Source organism: Anabrus simplex, chromosome 1 (genome assembly GCF_040414725.1).
Source record: "Anabrus simplex isolate iqAnaSimp1 chromosome 1, ASM4041472v1, whole genome shotgun sequence".
Taxonomy (NCBI): Eukaryota; Metazoa; Arthropoda; class Insecta; order Orthoptera; family Tettigoniidae; genus Anabrus; species Anabrus simplex.
In genome coordinates, this window is record NC_090265.1 from 867,237,946 (window position 1) to 867,258,663 (window position 20,718).

Genomic DNA, 20,718 nt, shown 5'->3' on the forward strand with positions numbered 1-20,718 from the left:
ATGAAGAACAGAAACAAGATATTGGACACTGATTGATTGGAAGGCTTCTCTTCATTGAGTAAGACTATTAAGGTGATATTTTTTCTGTTTTTGAAGTTGAAGAAAAGTGCCTAAGCAAGAGATGAATGGGAGTGTTTTTACATGGTCTTTAATTTGAGTTTGTAAACTAAGAATAGTAATGCACCCCTGTTAAAAATGAATGTAGCATGCTTACTGATTATTCCTTGCACAGCTATTCCTGTCAAGCTGAGCAAGATCGAGAGCCGGGGGCACACACCTGGTGGCTTGAACGATGGCATCACCGATAGCCAGCTGCCCAGCAACTCTACAAAGACAAGGGATAAAATTCAGCGGTATGGATCATACCAGCATCCTCCACCAGTGTCTGGAGTTCCTACACAAGTCTCTGGGTATCCTCCCACCTATTCAACACCAGTTCCTTCTTGTCCACCCTTATACCCAGCCTCAAAAATTCCTGCTCCGAACTATCCACCAGCTGCTGCACCTCAGTTCTACCCTCCTCGTTAAATACCTGACTGAATTGTTGATTGTAATTTCTAGTCTGTTACACAAGCATTGAATTGTACTGGTAATTTTATGTTAACTTTCTCTGTAATGAACATTTTATATATCGTATGTTTTTTCCAAAATTCTGACTAGATCTGATGTAAAATTCCTCACTCAAGAAAATAATAATGCATTCCAAGTATTTTTGATACTATAGACAAGTACAGTAGAACCTCGATAATTTGAAATCGGTTAATTCGAAATCTTGCCTAATTCGAAGCAGCTCTTGATCCCAGAAACATGAGGTACGTTTTTGCATGTTACTTAAATCTTATAATTGGAAATAAGGATAATTTGTAATTCGAAGAACAATGTCTGTCCCGTTACCGAAATTCAGACTTTTAATTCGAAACTGCCTTAACAGTTTGAAAAAGATAGTATTCTACAGAGTAACCTAAATTCAAAATTTCTCTGCGTCGTTAAAGAACGCATTTTCCGGAACGTGAAGGGGTAACTTTGTGCACTTTCACCTACTTCGGCGTGTCTACAGTGTGCTTCATATCTGCTATGTTCGAGTGGAATCGTAATTATTTTGTGTTCGGTGTTTTTAGGAACGCCACAATATCACATAGCAGGCAGTGTGCGGAGAGGTAGAATCCGCGAACACTGGCGATGCCGACAGTTGGCGAAAAAGCGTGACTTATAGCCTACAATCAATTCGTACGCACCAAACAATATTGTCAATGCCGATGAAACTGCATTGTTTGTTTGTTTTATTTTTTTTAATGCTGAGGTAAACAGACTTAGAGTTTTAAAGGAGAGAATTGCCAGCCGGGAAATTACTGTGTTGCTATGCAGTGCACACGGAAGCGAGAAATTTCCTTCCCCTGTCATAGGAAAGTTCGAAAAGCCACAATGTTTTAAGAGCGTCAGGCAGTTTCCATGCCAGTACAGGGCATCTAAAAATGCAGGCAGTACAGTAATCCAAAATATAAAGCATTTGCACAGGGGAGCCAGCATAATTTTTCCTCGTCTTTTAATCATATTTTTCATCCTTTCATTGCGCGAGGTTATGTTTGTCATTGTTTCATACAAGTGCATTATTTGAATAATGTAAATGCACCTTGTTGGATAAATTTCTGAAATAGTACTTTCCATGGCATTTGAAAAGTTTAAACTGAGAATCAAGATGATTGCATGCATTAATGGGTCTTAGAAGTGCCATGGCGGGAAATCGTACAAGTGCAGTCACTGTACTGTTGTAATGTGGACGGAAGCAAGAGTCTTTCTCCCCTCGTCATAGGAAAGTTTGATAAGCTGCGATGTTTTAAGGACATCGGGTACATTCTGTGCAAGCACAAGGCATCTAAATTGCATTCAGTACAGTAATCCAATGAATAAAGCACTTGCATTGGGGAACCAGTATAGATTTCTCCTCATCTTTGAACCATGTTTTCTTTCTTTTGATTTCCTTACGTGAGGTTATGTTTGCCGGTGAGTTATCCATGTGCATTATTTGAATTCTGTAAATGCACCCTCTTGGATACATTTTTGGAAATCGTTTTTTCCGTGGCATTTGAGAGCTTTAAACTGTAAATCAAGGTTAATTGCATGCAGTGACGGGTCTTAGAATATATTGTGACGTCGCAAGAGTTGGCATTTCTGTAGTACGTGTTGGCGTTTAATTCGAAATCGCGTAATTCGAAGTCCGATTTTTGGGTCCCAACGACTTCGAATTAACGAGGTTTTACTTTATATTGCTGTTACAATATTTTGTTAATGACCGGAATTCAAGTAACTATATATGTTAATGAAAACAATTTTAGTTAATATTGAGGGAAGTCATTCAAAAGGATATTGCATTCTCCCCTTCATTACTCTTTCAGTTTTAGCATTTTGTTTGTTTCAATTTCTTCCAAATAAGGATCAGGCTGCTTGTATCCGTAGTATTCCGTAAGCTTCATGTACCCACTGGGTGGGCAGCAGTAATGCAGGCAGCCACTTGCCTGTAGGATCTCCTAGTAATCACATATAATGACATATCACTCTAAAAAGTAATTTGACACTACATTCCTTTGCATGACGTGCGTCCAGTTTTTAATAATCAGGATATGTGCGTATTTTGATATTTCATATACCAGACTAAATGCTTTATTCCATACTTCAGTCTTGACAGTAAACAGAACAGATTGGAATTTTTTTAAGCCGCATAGAAGTTTGCTCATTTGATGATATACTACTGGAAGTAAATCCTTTTGAAGCATTGCAGACCTGTCAGTTTGGATTGAAAGGTATAAGATTAGGAGACAAATCTATATGTGATAACTTCATTCTCCAAGAATCTACAAGCAAATATTTTCTCTAGGACTGGCTGTGCTGGCTATCACATCAATATTTAGACTCGTAGCTTTGCAAAATAGAGTTTAAGAGGCAAGACTTTTTCTCAGTACTAGATGATAATTTGATTGCCTGTTGTGTGAAGTATTGTACTCGTAAAGATTACTTCCTATGGCAAACTTACATCTTCTGTACTACTACAGTATGTCTTGTTTAAAATTTCTGATCATCTCAAAGAAACCCTTTTAGAACAGTTAAAACTTTTATACTTTATAAAAGTGTTAGTCAATCATAGTTATTCCAGCAAAATTTTAAGTAATATCCGCTATTCCAAACAGTTGCTGAAGTTGGACTCTTTAGGGCAGAGCTTTTTTGTTTGAACCTTTTATAATTGATTGTTTGAACGTCTTAGGTGATGGGCAGATACTGTTATTCATATTAGTTGCCTCCATCTTGAAGGAAATGAAACCTTTTGTTTCTATCAAGATCATCCATACGCACATCCCAATAAAACAAAAACCGTTGTTACATTCAGTCAGTATATTTACAGTACTGTATTTAGTAATTTGACTATTTCAGGTGTTCTGCATCAGGTATTTTACAAGGACTGCTAAGGATTGATAAAATTTCAAGATTTATACTACTCAAATGGATGAATTTGTGCCACTACAATATCATTTTGCAGTGTGGGGAAGAAATCTTGTCATTTGTTTATTTGCTAGTGTTTGTATCGTAATTAGTGGGTATAGGTTATTTTTATAGAAGTCCATATTGGTATAGACTACAGTTCTTGGCTGTTTATCTTGTCTTCCTGATCATCTACAGTAACTGCTATTGATTTTCTTGGTGTATACCATGTTAATTGTGGTATAAAATTATCTCGCCATTATCAAGCGCATATTTATCAAATATTTTTGTTTATGATTTATTCTCATAGTTAATCCTTTATTATGACTGGGAGCATCCTGATTCACCGAGAGTGCCTTTTATCAATCAGGCTATTTATATCAAATTCAGTACAGTTGAAGTATTGTACTTAGTTTGTATTATTAATTCTAAATTATTAAACATGTAATTCCGCTGAGTGGAATTCATACTTGGGCATATAACTCCTTTAATCAAATAAACATCAGATCCTTTTTTTTAAATTGTAATGGCAAATCTATCCTATTTTGCTTATTTTTATTTATATTTAGTACATTTTGGACCAGGACTTTTATAATTCAACCTCATATACAGGAAATCGTGTTACTGAGGAATGTACTAATGGGATTCCACTGTATTTGGTTGTATGCTTCCTCAGTCATGGAGATTTTCATGCTTAATTGAAATTTTATGAATTGCATTCATATAGTCTTTTTTAAATATCAGTTTTTTTAGCAGATTAATTAAGCAGTTAATTATGGTGTAAACAATATAAAATCAGTTACCAGCAATAAATTTGAAGTACCATTTTGCTCAAATTAAGTTCAACAGTAGTACATAAGGTATGTTGTCTATTAGAATGAAAATAAACCTAATAGCTGCTCCATTTAAATCTGATAAGATTTAATTTCATATTACAGAATGTGATATCCAGTTCTGAGACTGGTTAATTTCTAGACATTAGTCATATTTATTTACCATAAAAGAATTGTTGTATTTATGGAAGCAGTTCATTAGATTACTTTTTTTTTTTAGATTGTTCAAAAGCTTTGGTATGTAAGCAGGATGTAATTAGGTTATTGAGATATAAGACTTCAGTCTGCAAATTTACAGTCAGAACATTCAGTACTTGCTTGTACATATTGGAAGTCTGTTTGGGGAAGAAATATTTTTTAAAATTGTACAGCGATTGTTGCGCTGATTTAGCTGGAAAATACCGTTTTCCATTTTCCTTTAAACCTTCATCACTGTTGGTATAACCTTGTCTCTTACCTCATAAGTTGAGTACTTCATCAGTGTGCCCTGTTGCTTGCTTTATATAATTGTTGCATCTTTCAGTCACCAAATTCCATTCGAGTTTTGTATTAAAAGTTCTGAATAAAAGTCAAAAGGATTTTGCACTTCTTACTTTACCTTGTATAATTTATGAATACAATCCATTTACATTCTGGGTCTGAACATTATAAACATTCCTGACTAGAACTGACTGCATTATTCTGCGATGATTATGTATGTTTAATTATTTAAAGAATTCAGGGTTTCTGGCACTTTTGTAAACTTGAGATATTCTGTTTTAACTCTAATGGTTAAACTTTGTACGCTTAGAATGAGAAATTTTACAGGAAATTTCCCATTTGGTTTCTGAAATTTACTACAGTGGAATCTTGTTAGTATGTTTTTGAAGAGACCCAATGATATGGATGTCATAGATAGGAAAAACTTGATAACAAAAACATGAAATTTGCAATATATGAACTTTGAATCTAATAATACATCTTACCTCACATTGAAACACACATATTTACATTGGTTTGAAATACTTATGTATGGCTGATTGCTTTGTTGGTTTTGATTTTCAATTTGTACTGTCAATCTTATTTAGTAAATTCGTTATGTCGTACATAGTACCATAGTACCATCTAATGGCACGTTTGAAGCTCATGCTTTTACTAACCAATTTAAAAGAACTTCTATTGTTGGAAACTGACCCTGGCAATTACATTACTTGTTTTAGCACTTTTCCCTTCTTCAAAAGCTGTTTCAATCAGTATACATATACTAATAATAGTATTCTAAGAATGGTAGAGGAATAACTTCCGCACTAAATCCACATGGTTCATGTTTGGATTATGATTGACTTCTTGCATGATTTTCAGTTTCTTTCCAGTTTGTTGTTTGCACACTTTCTTTCTCTCCATTGCAAACACATAGATAATGCCAAGTTAAAATTCGCCAACAGCACTATACAGCAAGCTTTTATCACTGAATGAATGGAAGTAGGTAATCTTTGATGACACTGTCGAGACCACATGATGCTAAACTGACGATGAGCTCTTGACTGCATTGACGTGCCAAGTTAAATCATTCACTAAACCCTAGCTAAAAGTGACACGATCTGACCAACGACAATCGAACATGTGCAGCGGTCAGCTGTTAAGAAGTTTTCAAAGTTGTTTGCAGTTACATGCAGATTCATACTGTTTGAGTGAAATAGAAATAGTGTTTAAAACTCATAAAACTTTATGAGCGTAACCAATGTCTGTATGACATTAGAAGGTTGATGCTTTAAAGAGCATTTATCAGTAAACGAATGCCAATCTCTCAAATACAGTAGAACCTTGATGCATTGTTCCCAGAACTGTCATTTTACGTATTTATTTGTTAAATTTATTTGGCCCTAAAAGGTTCCTTATAAACTAATCGTTCTTCAAACTATCGGTTTATTGCATCAGTCGTCTAAAGAATATTTGCCCTTGGCCACAATTTTCCTGCACTGATCATTTGTGTGAAAAATATGTATGGAAAAGGTTTTTGAATAGAGTTTCGGCAATCTGTTACATGAGAATGTAAGAGCGATTCCAAGTTGCTAGTCTTGAATGAGGATCATGTAGGCTGGAGTGCAGTGCGCAGGTTATTCATGCGCAACTACACTATATAACCACGCCTACGAGCCTCTTGGTGCCAATGCTTCTGCTCGACCCCTAATTGGGCCCTAAAGTATTCTTACTTATTTAGAAGAATTAAAAAATGGGATCACTGTAAAAAAAACTTAGATCCGTCACCATTTTCAGTGTTGCTACTTGCTATTGGTGGCTTAGGTCAGCCGTATTGAAGACTAGTTTTCTATTGTTTCGATAAACCTCACGTCATTTGTGCCCACAAGAATGCCACCTTTGATGAAAATAAGAAGATCGCTCAGTTTAAAATCATCATGCCGTATGCTGGGTGTGAGTTCTTCCTCCTGGACGTATAAGAGATAACTAGTGACAAAGGTAAATTCACAGACTTTTTAATTAGACACAGTTGATTAATCGCGTCATACCTGGAGTGTGTAGGGTGCTAGAGGCCTGTTAACCGCTTTGTTGCTGCCAGATCAATTGTCTTTTCACTAGCCTGGTCTCGTCAAGGCCTTGTCACTAGTTCCTAAGTTGGCAGACTTAGCGTAGCCCTCTGTAACATCGTCTGAGCCACGCCGTGTTGAATTTCAACCTCTGTGATATCGTCCGAGCCCCATTGTTTTGGATTTCTCTTCTATCATCTGCAAAGGGTCTACAAAATCTTTACCATACGGGTGTAGAGTAAAGAACAAAACAGTCTAAAAACTTTCAGTTTTAAATAAGTATTTTGCCGAAAATGAAGGTTATTGCCATAATATCCATGTAATAGCATTAATTTGCAATAAGAGAACTGACTGTAGAGGTTTGCAGTTATTACATCATTAAAAGAAAAGTGAAAAGAAATGCTGTAAAAATCTCACTTTTTATTTTTCATTGTGTATATTGTGGTTGCAATTTTTTATACCTATTGTGAAATTTACATTAAAATGTCCAAATACAATACCTGTATTTTATTATTTTGCTTTACCCCTTCTTAAAAATGTTTTATTGTTTTCCTGCGTCCATATTCATTTCCCCCCTCCCCCTTGAGAAACGATGCATCAAGGTTTTACTGTGCCATACAATGTGAAGGTAAACAGGCAGTGGCATTTCTCTGGACTCAGGATTCTGAATACCAGCGGACAAAATCGAACATGCAGGACATAAAACGAGAATTTTATCTTTGCCCCAGGACGTGCTTCAGTATTTACAAAATAAAATACAGGATGCCTGCTGTTTGCAAGGATAATTAAGCATTATCTGTCTCATTAACACTCATCGTGTCACTAAGGTCACTTGTATGTCATTGGCTGCAGATCCAACTAGACTGATAAATGTGCAAGAATTGGCTAAAATATTGAATGAAGTCTTCAAAATTTGAACTTAGCATGTTTACCCGCTCCTGCTTACTAAAACTACATTTTATTTATATTTAGTACATTTTGGACCAGGACTTTTATAATTCGACCTTATATACAAGAAAACGTGTTACTGAGGAATGTACTAATGGGATTCCACTGGTTGTATGCTTCCTCAGTCATGGAGATTTTCATGCTTAATTGAAATTTTATAAATTGCATTCATACTTCTATTTGCTGCTTCTCTTGCATATTTACCATATGGCTGTTTTTACATTTGGGATTTATTGATCTTGAGACTGTCCTCTTTCGACAGTGAACAAACGGTGTTTACAGAGGTGATTTGATGAAAGAAACTGAATTTGAAAATCTGATGTAATCTCATTACCATTTCATTTCTACAGAATTTTGAAAATCAGAATCAAATTTTATTGTACGAGAGAAAATTCGCTTAGGATAGCTGTAACAGAATGATATACTGTAAAATACAATAGAATATTGTACAGAATTTTTACTGTCATGTGTGTTGAATAAAATTATAGTTTGACATTGATGGTCTTCCGAATTAGCCCAGGCGTTGCAGTTTTATCATATATCTTGATTACTACCTAATATGCCATAAGTTCTCTCTCTCTTATTTAGGTCTGTATAATAGGTTAGGTCACCTGCAATGGTGTTTACCATAATGCAATTGCTCAGGCAATCATTGTATCAACTAAGTGGAAAATAAATAAATACTTAGTTGTGAATTCATCGTACAGTCAACATGGGATCAGGAGTGAAAGAGACACAAACACAGTTAAACAAGAATTCGGTGGAGATATTTGACTGGAATTTGGTGGAGATATTTGACTTGGTGTGACCCCCCTAAATTATAAGCAAATTTTAATAACGAACTATTAAATAATACAAGACTTACCCTGTTGATAATAGGGCTAGAAATGGTCACTGTTTTATGCGAGTTCTGTCAGTAAGGGTGCGATATCATAGTATTTCTGAAAAAGGGGTGTGAAATTGTGTCAGCACACTACCGAAGCAATATTCAGAAAAGGTTGTGAAGCCTGTAAACACCACTTAGTGAATGGGTATACACTGGATATTCCAACAAGACTTAGTGCCCCCCCAGAAGGCAGTGTTGACATAATGCTGGCTAGAGTGCAGTGTGCTAAACTTCTGTGCTGGTGTCGATTGACTGTCAGGAAGCCTGAATCTTAATCTACTGGACTATCACATGTAGAATGTTATATAGGAGGAAGATTTTTCTCAAATCCTCGTTAACGTATCGAGTCATTAAAAAGAACATTTTGTGAAGGCAGCAGGCTCTGTACTGCTAGAAAAGTGGTGTGTGGGAAAAGATAAGTGGCAAGATTGCGTCAAGAATTGTGACAAGACAAGGGGTGAATATTGTGAGTATTTGTGTGTGGTATATTGTGTATAGTCATCAATTATAATTATATTTGAAATCTTCATACTTTTTCAACCATGAAATAGCCGATGGCCTAGATATTAGGCCTCTTTAAGCAATAATCTTCATCAATCATGAAATTACCAGTGTTCAGTCCCAGTGTGGCAGTGGGCTTGTCAGTTGTATTGCCACACCTTTCCTAGTCGCTAGCGGCTAGTGCACTGTTGGGACACTGCTGCAAGTCTCCTTTGTAAGACAATGCAATGACAGACAAGAGCAGGTATACAGTGCTATTTCAATGGTGCACATGCCATCAGCACCTTCAAAATGTGTGGCAATCCAACTGACAAGCCTACTGCCACACTGGGTGAAATGATGGTTATTTCATGACTGAGAAAAGCGTAAAGAGCTTGGATATTTTAACGTTCACAATCGATGAAATTTAATTATAGTTTCCTTCGGGGAACTTAATTTTTCAAATAAGATTCGCTGTTTTAGGAAGTAATTTGTTCTATATATGAATTGTGCAACATGGTAGAGACTTCTAAACTGGAGTAGTACTGTAGTTCATTATTATATCTTCTTTTATTGGTTGCCTATTACATAGTTCCATGCAAATATCTTGTTGAGATTTATGCTTAGTCATTTGCTAGTGAGAACAAGGTGTCCAGAAATAATGCTCTGAGAAGGGAGGTCGTCATAGCTGGACAGTTGTTAAAAATGCAACAGGAAGTGTTTCTTTCATTGAAGATTGGTGCATGTGAAGTAACTATGTAATTTATTTTGTAAAACAGTTATTGATGCCTAATGGTTACTTAATAAGTGAGCATTGCTGTCTAATTTATGGATTGCAGATGACCTGAACTACTCCGGTTTTCATGCACATGGAAGTTTTTTTACGTTTCATTATGAAATTAAATGTTGTCAAATGGTAACAACTTCTTATGATCATCCTGAGTCAGAATGTTAACAAGAAAATGTTATGAGGAACCTTTCTTGACAGTGAAAAGATTTAATCAAGATTATGAAATAAAATGAACTGTTGTAAACCAGTTAAGTGTGTTGTGCTGGACCTTAATAAGTCTTCCAATATTTTATATCAGCTTTCAGCCATCAATTAAGGGGTTGTGAATAGGAAGAGATCAACTGTCATTCCTAGACTAGATTTTTATTTTGCTATTTATTTATTTTTATTTTGTTATTAATATATTAGATTTGAGGAATATTCTTTAGTTCCCAATTGAAGTTTATGTTAAATTGTAAATAAATGTAAACTGGATAGAATAAATAGATCTGACCAACTCTCCATGCCTATAATCTGGTTGTTTAGTTGATTGGAGTTGAATTCAAGATTTATTTTGCTCCATGCAGAAATTGTTTTCCTGTGCATTTATATGAAAGAGACCAATGAATTAGTACACGAGGCAAAAAGTTTGATCCTCTTAACCAGTAATTAATTTTGGAAGATTCTGCACAAAATACCCTCCTTGTCACAGCTTGTCTGTTACTAGTTTGGCATCAGCTTTAAAGCACAGTTTTATTTTCTCTTCAATCCAGCCATTCACTCAAGTGTTACTCACAAATATATCTCAAGCTTATGGCAATTTTTTCTTCATTTTTCAAAAATGCTGTAAACTGCATAGAATGTTTTTAGTATATTACTGTTCATAAACATATATAAATATTGAATCCATTGTTATATGTGAAATGATGCTATTTCGGTTAGTCCTAGTCTGGTTTAGTACATCCAGTTACTGTAGTTTGAAACACGCTGCCCAGTTAAATATTACATGCAGAGGACAGAAGTAATTTGATTGGCCCATGTTATATTGTAGAACAGTTCAATGCAGCAGCTTGGTGCGACTGACTCATCGTGTGTGAGGCTGACCACTGGAAAGATATTGATCCATGTTGTTTCTGTAGCTACCCATAACTTCCTGTATATTTAGGTGGCGAATCACGGACACAAAATGACCTCTCCCAATGGCCCTATAAAAACTTGGTTGAGTTCAAATTGGGTGGCAGTTGGGATCATGCCAGTTTTTGGAATTCTCCAAAATATTAAACAGACCATTCCTGATATTGGCTGACCTATGCATGTGTGCATTATCCTGCTGGAAATAACCCATTGTTATGGGTGCACGTGAAGCTAGAGTAGGGATGCAAATGGTCACCCAACAGCTGAACATAGTGGTGAGCTTTCATGGACTGGTTTAGGCAGATCAATAGACCCAATTCATGCCACAAGTACACTCTTCATACATACACTGCCAGCCTGCACAGTGCTTTGTTAACAACTGGGATCCATCGCCGTACGTGGTCTGTTCCATACTCGAAGCTGACCATCAGCTCAAACTATTGATATGTGGACTCTTCTCTCTGTCATATACCTTCATACCTCCATGGTCCACATAGCAGAATCATGATCCAAGGCAAGGCATTGAATAGAATGACGTGGAAGTATCCAGGTCATTCTCCTGGGTCGTGTTTGGATGCTAATGGCGGCCTCACTGATCTGCCGCATATGCGTCTAGTAGGTGCGGCATTGAATTCTGTCATATGTCTTTTTTCTTTGTTATTTTGCTGATGATGACCTCTAAGTCAGATCAAAACATGCCCAAGGTATTTTAAACAACTATGTAACTTTTAAACAGACCATTTAATAAATGGCAGAAATTCAAACCAGTGTGACTCGTCAGTTGCCTTTGGCCATTCTCCCAAGACACTGCTGGTCACAGTCTTTCAGCTGGTGTGATTGATCGCTGTAACGTGGAATATTGGATATTTGCATAGCTTCAGAAATAGATGAATGAAAACCTACAACCTGTTTTTCCAGTCTTTGACGAGGTCAGGAATGTAATGAATGAACCATATATAGGCTATTATTACAATGGAGTTGCCATTCCCAAGGTGATTATTAATGACTGATAAATGCGATGAAATGATAATATGGAGGGTGTTGCTGGAATGAAAGATGACAGGGAAAACCAGAGTACCTGGAGAAAAACCTGTCCTGCCTCCGCTTTGTCCAGCACAAATCTCACATGGAGGGACCGGGATTTGAACCTCTGTATACAGTGGTGAGAGGCCGACGCACTGCCGTCTGAGCCACGGAGGCCTTCAGAAATAGAATGTCCCTTTTTTCGGACACCCATTCCGTAAGGTGACATCATCTTACTGTGAGTGGCCTAATGTCCAGGTGAGACACTTATATTCATTCGCCAGCTGCTGAATGCTGTGTATCTGCAGTGGTGCCGTGGTGTATAATCCTAACCTATGAGTACTGTCCTTTGAGTGTAGTTTGTATGGATGTAAATGGATTGAATTGGCTTCATATTTTGTAATTCACATAAAATATGTATTTGATTTTAAAATTGTCCTCTGTGAAGTCTTTGCTACCTTGCATTGACCAGCATTATTGCAAGTTAAAAATAATTATTTAATTTTGTACCAATTGTCATATAATTAAATTTTCATAAAATGGATTAACATTTTGCTTTCCAGATAGAAATGAATTCAGCTTTGAAACCTGGTTAAAGTGGTATTTTCATCTTTCTTTCCTTACAGGGTATTCTGTTGTTTTCACTCTTCTTTTTTTTTTTTTTCATATACAGTATGTGTCCTTCTTTCAGAGCAATGCTGTTGTATGTTACCAATCTAAATAAATAATTCATATTTGAATGACTTTGTGAATTGTATTCTTTCATCCTCTGGTATTGTGCCTTGTACATACTTTTTAAATTATGAAATACAACTATTAGCTGATAATTGTAGAATGAAGGATAGATTTGATTTGCTGTGTTCAGAAGCCATAATAATTCCGAAGAGAAAAACAAATTGCAGGGACAAAATTTGAAAACCATTCTGTAGACGGTTCATATTAAAAGTAGAACAGAAAAAAGAATGGAAAAAACTTTGAATATATATTTTCACTCTGATCAACATTTTTCACTATCTTGTCACTTATTTTAAATCGTGAAAGAATGAAGAGGAAGAAAAGTTTAGAAGGAACTCTCAAATTACATTGCTGTAAAATCAGGAAAAAGTGTGTTTTTGTCAGTGGACTTTGTATTGAGCTGTAGAAAATTAATTGATGAAAATTAAAATTTATTGAAGTTTATTTGTGATCTTATTGTGGCAGGTTATTGGGGTCCTTAAAACTAAAATTGCTACAGGAAAAGATAGCATGTTTTAGTAACCTTGAAATTAATAACTACTACTATCAGTTATTTATAAGTTCACTCGCATTTGAATTTTCCCCGCAACACACCTTTTACTCACAACTGTAATACGCACTTGGGTAATAACACGGACCTCCAGCACATCAAACTCCTGTTCCACAATAAACCTTTTGCCGTGCAGCCTCATTCTGGAACAGTTTACTTCCCAGTGTGCTGTATAATCAAGACCTTGAATCGCTAAAGGACTCGTAACTCACGACTGACACAACACCGACTCGCTCAAGATTGGCTTAATTTCGTTAGCATCGCTCTTTGTATAAGCCCGCAGATGATTCTAGTAGTTTCCACTTCTAGATCATTTTGGAGGCCTGGTCCATTGGTAATCAGCTTCTTCTAGAAGGAAGCTTATCGCGAGCCTCAAAATTCACTGGCGCTACTGTTTTTCTTGTAACAAGGCCCACCCATATTGCCGCCACTCCGCCAGTATGTTCATTGTCTGCCGATTGTGCACACTCTTGACCTTCATTGTCCCAATATATGAGAGATACAAGTTCATAATTCTGTAAGAGAAATGCGTTCTAAAAATTTACATTGAATAATAAAGTGATAAAACTAGGAAGAATAGGAGCAAACAAAAAAAACTAATATTCATCTAACTATAGACTTCCTTATGCTTCAGATAAAGACAAATTGTTTGAGATTGCAGAAATGATATAGTATTTCCTAAACTACATGTTCTTAAAACACAAAACCCTGTGATTTTCTTATAATAGGGTTATATTTGATTTTGGAATCAAAACCTGTTTTGGGAGTATTATAATTTAGAAACTTTTGGTTAAGAACAACATGATTTTGTCTGGAGCACAGCAGTGGGTTGGGAGTGATGGAGAGAGAAACCATTCCGTATTTGTCTTAACATGTCTGGATCTATATAAGGGGAAATGAATATAACTCATCAGCCTGAGTACATTTAATTATCTCTTATTCATGCTTTTTGTGCACTAAGCTTCATGCAAGGTTAATCCATATTTCTGGAAAATTAATTAAAAATGGACAGGAATGAGGATAAAGCAACCAGGAAAAAGATACAGTATAACTAAAATGTCCTTCAGAGGTGTAGAGTAACTACATACATAGTGATGTATGTAGACTGTTATGCCTTTTAGCATTCATTCTGCAAGCCTCTGTGAATTTATTAAATGCCACTACAATTCTCTGTAACTATTTCTGTGGCCTCATTTAGCTCTATACCTCTTATTTTTAAATAGTTAGAAACTGAGTCTAACCATTGACTTCTTGGTCTCCCTCTACTTTTCTCACCCTCCATGACTGAGTCCATTTTATTCTCCTAGGTAACCTATGTTCCCCCCTTCACCTCACATAACGGCGTCATCAGTTGAGTTCATTCCTAATTTAGCCTTCTATGTTCCCCCCTTCACCTCACATAACGGCGTCATCAGTTGAGTTCATTCCTAATTTAGCCTTCTCATTCAGAGAACGCTGCTGCCATTGTTCACACTTGTTCGTACCGGCGATCATACACACTACTTTCATGTCTGTTACTTCTAATTAATAAATAAGATATCCCAGGTTCACCCAGCTTTCACTTCCTTAAAGCAACTTTTGTCTGAAAAGAGACTGGTGTAAAGATAATTTCGTCCAGGAGCTGACTTGTTTCTTACAGAATACTGTTGATTACAACACTGCAAGCTCACTGCATTAGCTTTGCTGCATCTTCATTCAATCTCACTCACTATACTGCCATCCTGGGAGAATACACATCCTAAATACTTGAAATGATCTACCTGTTTCAGCTTTATATTCAGAACCTCGCATTCAATTCTCTTAGGTTTCTTACCTTCTGACATGACTAGTCTTGGAAAGGCTAATTTTCATATTATACTTATTCCAGCTTTTTTCAAGTTATAAGATATTAGACTGCAGGCTTTCAGTAATATTTGCCATTAAGACCAAGTTGTGGGCATAGGCAAAACTGCTTACTACTTTTTCCACCTAATTGAATCCCTCTTTGCCTCTTTATACCTTTCATTAGATGATCCATGTACAGTAAATTATGAACATCAAAGGTGAAAGATTACAGCCTTATCTAACCCCTGTAACTACCTTAAACCAAGAACTTCTCCTACCTCACTGCAGCCCATTGTCAACATAAATTCCTTTGATAGCTTTTAATAATCTACCCTTAATCCCATGGTCCCCCTGTATGGTGAACATATTTTCCCCTCGATATTCTGTCATATGCCCTGCGTAGATGCTCCAAACATAAACATGACTGTCTATTCCTCTCGTAGGACTTTTCAGTTACCTCAAGTTTGGTTTTAAGAGACTACTAGCAGTTTCCTGCTGGCTCCGCCCGCAATGTACAAAGTATGGTGTTGTTCGTTACTATCCTCACGGATGTATTTTGCAAAGTGTTGAGTTAATGAAATAAAGCACATGATCTACTTTGGTAATAGAATGTAATATTATGTCAACAAAACACTTAAAAATACATAAAAAAGTAAAAGCAAAGCAAAGTCACTCCGTACAGGCCATGAAGGCCCTTGGAGAAGTGGAAGGTAAAAGCTTCCACCATTGTTAACCTCGGCACGTGATTGGGTAGAGTGGTTAGCTCTACGCCCGGCTGCCTTTGCCCCTAGGAATTAACCTGGTACTCATTTTTTGTGTAGGCTGAGTGAACCTCAGGGCCATATGCAACTCCGTAAGTGGAAATCTCGTTTCTTAAATTTTACGACTTCCTGACGGGGATCCGAACCCACGTCCTTCTGGGCAAACCGAGCACGCTTTTACTGCCTCGGCCAGGCAGCCCCTCTTGAAAATACATCACACAAAGAAATTGAATTAAACGTTCCTTGGAACAATGCCACGAAGTCCTTCAAAGATCTTCGTCATGGAGACAAATGTACTTGTAACTTTTCTCAGAACCTATCAGTTTAAGTAGTTATTACCTCAAACAAAAGCACTTGATCTACGGAGTGTTTTTAGACCAAAACGAACTGCATACCTCAATTAGAACGAAAGATATGATTGCTTCAATGAGAAAAAATGTTGAAGAAATGAGACGTCAAATTGAATGTGCTATCATAACTTTCCTAAGAATTAACCAATTTGAATAGTTAAGAGCTGAAATGAAAGAGCTCGATCCACTGAGTGTTCTTAGGCCAAAACAAACTCCATACCTCAATTAGAACCAAAAAGACAAAAATTGAAAAAATCATATAATTTGAGGAAGGCGGAAGTTAAGTGATTTATAGTACCTGATGACAAATCTGTGCTTGAATACCTTTAAGTTTTAAAAAAATGAAGGAAAAGTATTGGAAGGTGGTCGAGGTTAATGCGAATACAGAACTCCAAATGGTATTTAATATATATATGTATATATGTATTTTTTTTTAAATTTCAGTTACCTGGCGCATACTGAAAATCTGGTCCTGACAGCCTCTCTGTAGTCCGAAACCACACAGGTTTTTATCCAACTTACTCTCAACCATTGATCACACCCTGTTCAAAAATACCAGTAAACATCTTGCCTGGTATACTGATCAATGAAATACATCTCTAGTTGTTGCAATCCTTTCCCATTAGTGTATAGAAAAGAAAGTGTGATTACTTCTCCGCATGCCTGTGTACTTGCCGTTGTCTGCAGTTGGCACCACGGCATCAGGCCGAAACTGTTGCATGCCAGTTGGTACGTGATTTAGTTGCTAATGCAATACCTTGCATGGCATGCCGAAGTTCAGTTTATTTTTAACATTTATGAATCTGTGAATGTTCGTGTGACATTCCCTTGATTAACAGTAAAGCTTCAGACCTCCACACAGAATAAAATGAAGGTAATCTGAAGGTCATTGCTTATTGTTTACTACACATTTTTCAAGGGCTGAATCTACTGGATTGCCACCTCACCATTCAAAAACCTCCAGATTTTTGAATAATAATGATGATAAATAAATTTTACCTTTATGGCCCTCTTCAAAATGGCTAGATTTGGCAAGATATCTCCCAATTTCACAATACTCGGTATGGCCCTTTGACAGCATAATGATTTTGTTTAGTTTGTTCTTTAATTGTTAGTCAGCACAGCATTTTAATGAGTTCTATATTCTTTAAGTACATTCTTATTGCTGTGACGGAGGCGTGGTTTGTTGTTTATAAAGGGTTGTGTGCCAGGTTACAAGGACAATAATGAGCAGTTGTGGGATGAGTAAAAGAAAAAGAAAAAAAAATGGACTGAATTACTGCTGAGAAATATTTTAATCAATTACAAATGACAGTCAAAACTGTTTATTGCGACATCACTTTTAACGATGTATTGAATATAATGGTAAAATTTATCGGTCCCGTCTAAATCGTACATAAACATTGTATTTAAAAAATTGCTTGGTACGACTTTGCTTATTACGTCATAGCCTGTTGTATATAACAACGTATTTTGATCACATTTTCAGATAAATGTATCGCTATAACGCCCAATGTTGATTTTTGTTTGTTACTTATTTGTGGATTGCTGACAACAGTGTAATGCTTGTTAGTAGATTACAAATAAGTTTGTCTGTTTAAACATCAAGGCAAGCATCACTGTGAAGCTGTTGCAAAAGAAAACAAAACAAAAGTGTTCAATGAAAAAAGTCACACATAATGTGGTGATTAGAAAGTGGGGAAACAAATATCACCGTAGGGAGGAATTGGGTGTATCACACTGAATGATTTCTACAATTTGGAAGGACAGAGAAAAAATACAGTCTCTCCTCAAAGAAAATTATTTGTAAATCAAGCGTCCATATCATCTGAGCACAAAGATATTGAAGAATCTTTACATAGATGGTTTAAGAAGCAAAGAACAAATAATGTGCCGATCAATGGACCTACACCTCAAGTGGAAGCCAGTGAAATTCCTCGCAGCCCCACTTCACTAACACTGTACAGTAAACACAGTAATACAGTACTACTGTAATTTCAGTTACCGGTACATTTTTAAAAGTTTTAACGGAATTCTGTTAATTAACCATGTATATTAAGTGTAAAGCCGAAAACCATTTTGAGCAACAAAAAATAAAGTTTGTGCGGCTATCACCTATAGCAACTGTTGATTGGCGATCCCTTCAGGGTCATCTTAACAAATTTCGGCTGTATTTTTCAACAAGTAATCAGTAAAATTACAATTGCTTTTTAGAATTGTCTTAAGGAAATCGCTGACACTGTAACAATATCACTTCTCCCTCTTCACTCTTGCCCAGACCTTTCCTCTTGTTTGTACACACTCTTCTACTCCTTTTACCCACCTGTCTCTTGGTCTTCCTTATGGCTATTTTCCTGTTATCTCCATTTCGTTCATCCTGATTATCCTTTACTCTGTCGTTCTCTTCATGTGTCCATACCAATTATGTCTAGATGCCTCTATCATGTTCTGTAGTGGCTCTTTTTTTACATGTAAGGGGCGACCAAGGGATGATTGTATTAGAACCACAAAACTACTTGTGATTAGTACCACCGCGCGGGGAACACCATGGGTCGCTTTTACTTGCAAATAGTACCACTATGTTAGGTGCCAAATAGGTTTGTGATTAGTAACAACAGTGTGCGTTGCCGGCTTCTAGAGTACCTGTGATTAGTATCACTTTAGGAACGACACCATGGTTCTGGCTTGCTTATGATTAGTACCCACTATATGAGGAACACCATGGGATAGTGCAGGTCCCTGTGGTTAGTACACGTATCTGATGAACACCATAGGTTTGCGTTGCCTGTAAATGGCGCCACAATGTGCGAAACACCATAGGTCTGTATTCCATGTGCGAATTTCATTACCTGTGAGTAGTACCATACTGTGTGGAATGCCGCGAATCTATGCTACTTTTGATTAGTACCACAACATGTCAAATACCATGGTTCTACTTTCGTAGCGATAATTATGAGGGGCCGATGGCTTGGATTTTGGACCCCTTTAGGCTAAAAGCATCATCGATTCAGTATTATGCTATAGACGCAGTCCCTTGGTCAGTAATACTGTTGTTTCACGTCAGTTTCTGTGAATGCGAGACATTGCAGGTTGGATCCACTGATTGTTTTAAATTCATGTCCATCCAATCCTTCTTCGTCCTCACGTTTTGAATTCTGGTCAGTGGAGGATTTTGGACTTTTAATTTGTCATTCCATTTCGTACCATTAGGGGCCGATGACCTGGATGTTAGGCCCCTTTAAACAACAAGCAGCAGCATCATCATCATCATCATCATCATCATCATTCTTTTACTATATCTCTAACCTTCTCATTTCTCACAGGTAACTAATGCTCTTGCACAGTACAGCCCATATTTAAAGCAAACCTGATGTGCAATGTCATGGGGCCGCTATTAGCGCCACGCTAATATGATTTGCAGGAAATTTGAATCAACGTCATCTTTCAGATGTACAAACGTGTTAATCTAGCACAATCCCTTCTTGGTGTTTGGATATTTTTTTTCTGTCAGTGTATATAGATCATCTTCAGCTGATTCGTCATATTACTAATATCTAAAATATCAATTCATTGCTGTTAATATGTCACTCTTCTTGTTTTAAAATACAGTAGTATTACAAGATATTAAAATCATTCTGTAATGACGGTTTTCACTTTACAAAGGAAATTTTATTTGTCCTCCTGTTCAATACGTACATATCTCCATCTTTACATGGAGTAATATTAGTCATACATGTTTCGGCTTGTTTGAGCCATTTTCAGTGAACAAAAGGTTACATATTTTTTACATAATTGATGTTAAAACATAATGAAGAAGAGAGTGAAAATGAATGAGACATGATGGAATGAAAACAATAAGCGATTATGACGAGGTTGTGGACCTCTTAGTCTAGACGTGCAGTGTATTGCAATTAACCCTTTGGGAATCAGGTTTCTTAGCCCACTGTACACCCCAAAATTTAGGTTCTTGCACATGTTTGTAAAACAACCCTCAAAAGGCTTTATATTTTAATGAAAAGAATGAATTTAACACAGTATGTTAACAAGACATCAAACAACTAGTTTAAGCACAAAAATTGTGAAACATCATTCTTAGTAATGTTGTTTTGTATGATAATCTTCAAAACAAGGTACAGGGCAAAGAGTTTTGTTGCACTCCTTACAATGGTAGATAGTCCTTGTGTTCCTTTTCTCCCTTCTTGATGTGTGAGCACACACATGGCACACTCTTGAAGGTGGTCTTCTTCCTGGTTTCGCTTAAGTGCGGCCAGTATCCAGTATTCGGGAGATAGTAGGTTCGAACCGCACTGTTGGCAGTACTGAAAATGGTTTTCTGTGGTTTCCCATTTTCACACCAGGCAAATGCTGGGGCTGTACCTTAAGTAAGGCCATGGCTGCTTCCTTCCCACTCCCAGCCCTTCCCTGTCCC

At 36.6% G+C, this 20,718-nt stretch overlaps 1 protein-coding gene across 5 annotated transcripts in view; it reads left to right on the forward strand.

Moving 5' to 3' along the window:
- CycK (cyclin K) overlaps positions 1–20,718 on the forward strand; it is a 215,275-nt gene that overhangs the window by 119,611 nt on the left and 74,946 nt on the right. Inside the window, exon 7 of one of the 5 annotated variants that reach the window (XR_010858551.2) lies at positions 233–353. The exons of 3 other annotated variants lie outside the window; for them this stretch is intronic. Coding sequence is in view for 1 of the 2 variants with exons in the window: in XM_067136492.2 (XP_066992593.2) it covers positions 233–528 (296 nt within the window). In the remaining variant the exon portion in view is untranslated. Of the gene's footprint in view, positions 1–232; positions 7,327–20,718 lie in introns of those variants that run through there. One more of the 5 variants, XM_067136492.2, reaches the window with a different exon arrangement.